The sequence below is a fragment of the Colius striatus genome, chromosome 2 (assembly GCF_028858725.1).
Source record: "Colius striatus isolate bColStr4 chromosome 2, bColStr4.1.hap1, whole genome shotgun sequence".
Lineage (NCBI taxonomy): Eukaryota > Metazoa > Chordata > Aves > Coliiformes > Coliidae > Colius > Colius striatus.
In genome coordinates, this window is record NC_084760.1 from 42495299 (window position 1) to 42503199 (window position 7901).

Genomic DNA, 7901 nt, shown 5'->3' on the forward strand with positions numbered 1-7901 from the left:
CTTATAGTGCGCATGCGCGCCGGTGCGCGGGAACACGATTGCTCTAACGGCTGGGCAACCTGATGCTGAATCAGTGGGAGTGTTGAGCTGCTGCTCTGGGCGGTGAGTCTCAGGGTGGGATGAGCTGATGGGGGGTTCTGTGGAGGCACGCGTGGTGTTATTCGGCAGCAACGAGGAGCAGGAGTTTGGGGGTACGGGGCCCTGTGGGTCGTGAAGACTACACCTCCCAGCGAGCATTCCGCTCGGCAGGCCTGCGGTGCGGGGGTGGTGGGCAGCGTTGCATGCTGGGAGTTGTAGTTCGTGAGTCACATCCTGAGGTGCGCTCCAAACTCTGTCCCACTGATCAGTAGTGACAGTGGGAGAGGAGGCGGGGCTTATTGACCTGGTGTCGGTCGCGACTGTCGCCTGATGAGCCGTGACGAGGGAGGAGGAAGTTGCCCGAGGGGAAGAATGAAAAACTGACTGCGTCCGAGTTATGGAATCACAGAATGGTGGGGGTTGGAAGGAGTTATCCAGTCCTGTCTGCATCTAGAGCAGGTTCCCCTCGATCAGGGCGCACAGAAACATGTCTAGATGGGTTTGGAACCATCCCGAGGAGGAGACTCCACACCCTCCCTGGGCAGCCTGTGCCAGGGCTCCCTCATCTGAATAGCAAAGAAATTTCTTGTCATGTTCAAGCGGAATGTCCTGTGTTCCAGCTTGTGCCTGTTACTCCTAGTTTTGTCACTGAGTACTACAGCAGATGTGTTATCTCATCCTCCTGACGTACACCCTCTAAGTACTTTTTAAGTGTTAATGAGATCACCTCTTAGTCTTCTTCAGTCTAAATGGCCCCAAACTCCCACAGCCTTCCTCATGAGAAGGATGCTTCAGTCCCCTTGTCATCTTGGTAGCGTTGTGCTGGATTCTCTTCAGCAATTCCCCATCTCTCTTGAACTGGGGAGCTCAAAACTGGACACATGATTCCCAATGAGGCTTTACAGGGCAGAGTAGAGGGGGAGGAGAACCTCCCTCCATCTTCTGCCCACACTCTTCTTAATGTACCCCAGAATGCCATTGGCCTTCTTGGTTACGAGGACAAAATGTTATTGTGCTTAGAAAAGAGAAGACTGGTGGGATATAATGATCACTGTCTTCTTTGTGGCTTCTTTTGCCTCCATCTCTGTAGCGAGTAAGAAAAGAAACTATGGGTTTAAACGGCATCAAGGTCCATTATGGGTAGGTGCTGTCTGAAAAATTCTGTTAACAGGATGAGTGAACTGAACTTCATTAGAAAGATAAAGAGTTTCTGTTGTTGGAGGCTTTTAAGAACAAATTAGATTGTTGTCAGTTATGGTGGTAATTCCATTGCTGCTGTTTGGCATACAGTCATGCTGGCTTTTGACTTTAGAAAAATGCACAGTACACAAAAGGTTGTCTAGAAAGGAAATAGTTTTTTTAGTGGTTCTACACTTAAAAAGATAGCTCTTTTTGACAGTCTTGAACCGTATAAATATACAAGATTTCAGCTTTGGGTTAGCAAGCACGCAAATATTTGGGCTTATTTAGTGCTGTGTATTTCAGTCTTTTTGCTTGTTAATTTGTGGCTTGTACTGTATAGATCATAATTACTGGATTTTAATTTTGTTTTCTCCTGTTCCATTTGTCTTTACAGATAATGAAACGCCACCATGTATCTTCCAGTAAAATGGGAGAGACTACTGGTGGGAGATCAGGAAAAAAAACATCTAAGTCACAAAATCACAAGTCACAAATTGTGCCTTCCAGCACAAAAAAGGGACCAGATGGAGAAGGAAGAAAACAGGGGCAAAAAGGAAAGGTAATCATCATTTTGGATTAAGCAAATTTTAAACATAACCAAATGAAAAAAAAATACAACTTTTTTTTTTCCTATTTTTTGCTGAAATATTTATAGATAATTTTTCATTAACTAAATGTAGTCCTCTTGAAGAAGTATCTGCAGTGAACTTAGTGCTCCTTGGTAGAGGGAAGCATTGCCTGGTTATTAATAAGAAGGCAAGTTGACTGTGCAGTTTTGAAGAGCTACATAGCATCTATTTGCACAGAGTGGTAACGTCAAGTGATGCTGATTCAGTTTTGGATAAGATTCTCTGCATGTCTTGGGCTTGGCCTAGGCAGCTTTGTGTTGGTGAGAGCTTGCTTAAACATTGAGCTTATGAACAACAGGACTCAAGATGTGTCTAGATAGCCAAACATCTTGTACATTTCTTATTTCATGACCTCATTCTTGGAATGGGAGGAATTAATATTCTTTAACCGGCTTGAGGTGAATTATTGCTTCAGTTCAAAAAGCCTTTTTTGTGGTGAGCATCTATAGACCATTATGAAACACTGATGTGCTTTCACAGCCTCTTTATAGTGGGTTGCTAGTACTCGATGAATAGTTGCACAGAAGAGGATGTTTCAAAATTACCACATTTGCTGTAAATTTTTTTTTCTTCAGCAGGTCACACAGACAGTCAAAAGGAAGGCTAAGGAAGACAGGGACTATTCCCCTGCAGGTAGGGCTGTATTCTTTCCTTATATTTGTCTTATAAAAATAGCAGCTGCTATGTTGAAATTGCAGATGTCTGAGATGTCACTGAAATTAGTTTCAAAGTTTTGTTTCTGAAGAGTAACAACGAATATTAGCCAGTGTGCATTGGTGTCATATGTGTTGAATGTGCACATGTTAATCCTTTACTTTTGTTTGCAAGTGCAAGTTCTTTTCTAAAATTCCACTGTGGTTACACAGAATAGTTTAACTTCCTCTTCAGAAGTTGTGTGGTCTGTTACCTTTCTGTTTTAAGACTCGTGTTGTTTTGAAGATCCAAATGAGATGAGGCCCCTGCTACATTGAGTTTCTTGTTTATATATATCCTCACTCTTTTTTTTTTTTAATTTAACTCTGCATTTTCTCACTTGTATCCCCAGTGGTTTTGGGAAGGTATCAGTTTAGAAAGAAAAGGTTCCTCCTTACAGTAATTTCTATTTTGTACACTTTAAAATTGCAAATAATAAGCACCACCTACTGTGGATAGATTTGCCCTGGTAGTTTTGTAACATGAAAAAAAATCTTAACAGTGTCTTTGACTGTGATCTAACTGAAATGAATCACAAAGTTGTCTATCCAAGTTTGACAAATTTTGTCTTTTTTCCTTCATGTTAACAGAAGAAAAAAGTTCTTCTAAAAAGGTGAAGCTAACCAGTGCTAAAATAGGATCTTGGCAGACTCTCTCAGAGAGCAGTAGGCAGTTTCTGGAAACTGTAATGGACTCAATAATACTGTAAGTTCCAAATATCCTAATAGTTCTTTGTTTCTACAAAGAAAACAAAAATCATAAGGTTGTTTGAACTGAAAAAGCTCTGGAACTTTTTGGGGCAATATGGTTGGCTGTGTATATTTTGTCTTAGTATAATGTACCACTTTCTCTCTGAAGTTGGACATTTTCTGTTAGAAAAGTTCTGTGTTCTCTATCCTTGCAGGCTTTGACATGAAAATTCTGCCTTTGTTTTCTTTCCAGATCTGTTTTAGCTCAACAAAAACAGAGAAAAGATGATGTTCAGAAGCACCTTAATTTGCTGAAACAAAGGTCAGAAATTATAACTTAAAGACAAAAAGAGGGAGACAATGGCTTTAGTTTACTCAGTTGTTTTGTACCATGCTTACAGAATTGCTCCTACAAGCAATCACATTTAGGAAATATTGGAAGAATTGATGCAAAATCAAGGAGGGAAATATCTTGATAGTATATTGATTCAAGTGGAGAAGCAAAAGTTGTTGAAGACCCACTTTAGCTACTTTCATATGAGTAACAGAACCTAAGAAATATTCTTTATGATCGTACTGAGAACAATTACATCTAAGCTTTCTTTTTGTGTCTGTTGAATTTACTTCAAAGAGAGATTAAATTTTGTGCTGAGGCATCGCTTGTAGCATTTTTATGTCATTCTGGGAATCATGTGTGCTTGTATGTCTAAGAATTTTTGTGTGTGTGTGTTCGTATACCAGACTCTTACCAATATATGGAGCCTGAGCCTGTATGTTCCTTTCTTTGTTCGTATGATACCTCTAGATTCAAACATGAGAAGCTAGTTTTTAATAAATGATTGGCTTTGTTTTTTTTTTTTTATGTGTAATTTGTGGCATGTTTGGTCTGATTTCTGAGTTGCCAAACTCCTGCAGTCTTGTTTGAGATGCATGGAAATTGTTAGCTACACCAAACTGACACAGATCCAACTGGGAAGAACTGAGGTCTTCCTCAGAATCAGAAAGACCTTTTGATAGCAAACTAAAATTTCCTGTGGCATAAAACTATCATGTTTCACAAAAGCAATAACAGATTTTACTAAAGGTGATCTTTGTTTGGAAGCAGTTAAAAATGTTGCTTTTTGAACTAAGGCTTACTTTTGGAAAGCAGGAAGTTCAGAACAGGGAAAATATTAGTTAATGTCAATTTACATTCAGAGAGTCTACTGGCCAATGGGATAGAAACCACACAATGTCAGTACAATAGCAAAGGTTAGAATGGTGGCATTTCTGTTCCTGTTTCCTCCATTAGACCTCTATTCCACTTGATTTTGGAAAAAAAATCAAGACAGCTTTTCCTTCTGTCTGGATCCTTTTACTTCACTGGTAGCAACTGGGATAAACCGAGATGTGGGTTTTTTTTTTCCCCAGGGAAGTCATTAGTCAGTGGGGTTTTTTTGTTTTGTTTTATTATTTGATTTGGGTTTTTTTTTGCAAATAACTCCAAACAAGTCATGCTTTCCTTTTCCTATCATAAAGGATCCTGAGATTTTTCAAGACTTTAAAGGTGCCTCCAGGGAAGCTGGGCAACCTGAAGAATATCCCAAGACTTCAAATGGAAGAAAAACAAATGCTTGAAGCAAATGAAGAGACTTTGGTACAACTGCAGGTATGAAAGGCAAAAAAGGGAAGAAAATATCATATAATCATAGAATGGTAGGGGTTGGAAGAGACCTTTAAAGATAATCTAGTCTAAACCTGCTGCCAAGGCAGCTCCACCTAGATCAGGTCACACAAGAACGTGTCCAGGTGGGTTTGGACCTCCTGAGAAGGAGACCCCGCACCCTGGGCTGCCTGTGCCAGAGCTCCCTCACCTGAACAGTAAAATAGTTTATTCATACTTGTAAGTGGAACTTTTTCTGTTCCAGCTTTTGTCCATTACCTCTTGTCCTGTCACTAGATACAACAGAAAAAAGGGCTGCCCCAACCTCCTGACATCTATCATTTAGATATTTGTAAATATTAATGAAATTTCCCCCTCAGTCTCCTCATTAGACTAAACAGCCTCAGTTCTTGCAGCCTTTCCTAATAAGGAGGATGTTCCAGTCCCCTGATCATCTTGGTGGCTCTGTGCTGGACTCTTTCCAGCACTTCCCTGTCCCTCTTGAGCTGAGGAGCCCAGAACTGGACACGGGACTCCAGATGAGGTCTCACCAGGGCAGAATATAGAGGGAACAGAACCTCCCTTGACCTGCTGGTCACACTCTTCTTGATGCATCCCAGGATGCCATTGGCCGCCTTGGCCACGAGGACACATTGCTGGCTCATGGTTAGTTTATTATCAATCAGGACTCCCAGGTCTCTCTCTGCAGAGCTGCTCTTCAGTGGTTCGACCCCCAGCCTGTCCTGGTGTATGAGGTTGTTCCTCCCCAGATGAAGGACTCTGCACTTGTCCTTGTTGAACCTCATGAGGTTCCTTCCTGCCCAACTCTAGTCAGTCGAGATCCTGCTGAATGGCAGCACAGCCTTCTGGGGAATCAGACAGTCCTCCCAGTTTGGTGCCATCAGGGAACTTGCTGAGGGTACACTCTGTCCCCTCATCCAGGTTGTTGATGAAGATGTTGAACAAGACTGGCCCCAGAACTGATCCCTGTGGAACTCAACTGGCCACAGGCTTCCCGAGGGCCAGCCTTGTCTGTAAAGACCAAAGCAAAGATGGCATTCAGTGGTTTGGCCTTCTCTGCATCCTCTGTCACCCATCTGCTGCTACCCACTGTGTTGTCATTTTTAGTAGGCAGATTGTCGGCTATGCCTCTGCTGTTGTGCAGATATCCACTGTCATCATTGTCACCCACCTTAGCTACAAAGCAGTGCATCTTTTTGGATGATATTTCAGTGTCTCAACTGAAGCTGATTATCAGTATCATGCAAAAGGCTTACTTACATGCAAAGTAAGGGGTTTTTTTTTCTGGTTTCGTGTCTGTTTTGTCTTAGGAAGAAGTAATTCAAACTGAGCAAGCAGCAGAAAACATTGAAGAAACTATACAGCAACTGCAGTACCAATCCCAGGTGCTCAAGAGACAATTAGAAGAAGACGAAAAAGAGGCCAGAAAGGTATTTTGAATAGATTTTGCTGCACTTCTCTGACCTGGAGGAATGGGCTAGCTTCCTGAGCTGCCATATAAGCTGTTTCTGCAGAGAATGTCATATGAGGAAGACATTGTTTCCCTTTATGAATGTATCTTTTCAATCTTTCCAACTTCAGTTGCAAAATTAAATAGTTTAGTCTTTAAAAGTTGCATAATGACAGCTAGTTTATATTCCTACTTGGGTACCTGACATTTTGTATTAGATTAATTTTTCTTTCTCTTTTTCTAGGTATTCCAGGAAAGTGGCAGTGGAGCACTTCACCTTCCGGAACTCCCCAAGTGTAGTTTACAGGCACCCACTTTGCAGGTGAGCATAGAACATATTTTCAGAGACACCTTGGCTATGAGAAGGAAGGGGACAGAATGCATTTTTATCACTTAACTTCTGCCGAAGAGGGCAATAGTGACAATTCTGAAATATCTGAAAGCTTGGCACTTTTTTTTTTTTTCCCTTTAATTGAAAACTTAATGTTTTAAAAATAGAACAAAACTCTAGAAACCTTGCCATTTAAAGGATCACATGCCTTTTCCTAGGAACCCTGTGGTCCTAGGGAGCCTGTAATGATTTCTGAAATCTCTTTAACTGATGGAAGAAAGACTGTCTCATTCTTTGTCTTTGAATCTTTTTTCTTTCAGCTGCCTTTAGGTACAGCAACGCTGTATAAAAATGAAGTTCTTTATTTGTTGTCTCTTATTCTTTCTTTTCTTCTTTAGGAAGAAATTTTGAAGATAAAAAACCAGAAAGGTCTTTTAAAGGACATGAACGCTATTCAGCAGTCGTCTGACTTGAAGAACATGTTAACTCTCATTGAAAAGGCATATGAGAAGGTGGACTTCCTTTGAGAAATATCTAAAATATCTGGAGCCAGCACTCTATGTTAATGTAGCGCAGCAGGATGCTGACCACGGAAATAGTCTTTTCTTCCTAATGGCTTCACTATTGTGACTGCTGAATTTCTATTATAACTTTTTCTGTTATATGAATCTGTAGATGCATTCTAGGACTCTAGGGATTTAAGTGATCAGTCCGAAGTTTTGAGATTTGTTCCTTGTTTTGGTCCTGCAATGACTTCTATGATATATATTTTCTTAGGAGAGGGAAGGAAATGAGTCCTGGGTTTATTTGTGCATCTTTATAACGATACATATTTAATTATATTTGGACTTCTATATCACATCTGTCAATGAATGCCATATCTCTTTATTTTGGAGTTAAATCCTCTTTACACATGGAACACATTAAAAGTGTGATTATCTAATGCTCAGTTGCAAGGTCCCTGTTTAACTTTCTTACCTTTTTTTTTTTAATTAAACACCTCTATGTGTTTAATTAAATTGAATAATTCTTATCCAGATGTACAGCTTTTTTTTTTACATTTTCATATTCACTGCTTAAAAAGACTTTTACACCTGATTTATCCAGGTGGTTGGGATCACTGAAATTGTAGTTTGAAGGTTCTGGAAAAGGACTCTCACCACTCCCCATGCAGAAGCAGCCTCAA

At 40.5% G+C, this 7901-nt stretch overlaps 1 protein-coding gene across 1 annotated transcript; it reads left to right on the top strand.

Moving 5' to 3' along the window:
* The first annotated feature begins 21 nt into the window (after positions 1–21).
* Positions 22–7672, top strand: CENPQ (centromere protein Q). Its single transcript, XM_061990172.1, has 9 exons — positions 22–102; positions 1655–1819; positions 2465–2522; positions 3173–3287; positions 3525–3593; positions 4790–4919; positions 6245–6364; positions 6629–6706; positions 7114–7672. Exons 2-9 carry the CDS (start codon positions 1658–1660, stop codon positions 7240–7242), a joined length of 861 nt encoding a protein of 286 aa, XP_061846156.1. The 5' UTR covers positions 22–102; positions 1655–1657; the 3' UTR covers positions 7243–7672.
* The last annotated feature ends 229 nt before the right edge of the window (positions 7673–7901 follow it).

Bases quoted from the DNA above. Each gene is read 5' to 3' on its own strand.
- CENPQ (XM_061990172.1), top strand. From the start codon at position 1,658: ATGAAACGCCACCATGTATCTTCCAGTAAAATGGGAGAGACTACTGGT. The intron at 3,288-3,524 runs GTAAGTTCCAAA...TTTTCTTTCCAG, and splicing joins GTAATGGACTCAATAATACT to ATCTGTTTTAGCTCAACAAA. The intron at 4,920-6,244 runs GTATGAAAGGCA...GTTTTGTCTTAG, and splicing joins AGACTTTGGTACAACTGCAG to GAAGAAGTAATTCAAACTGA.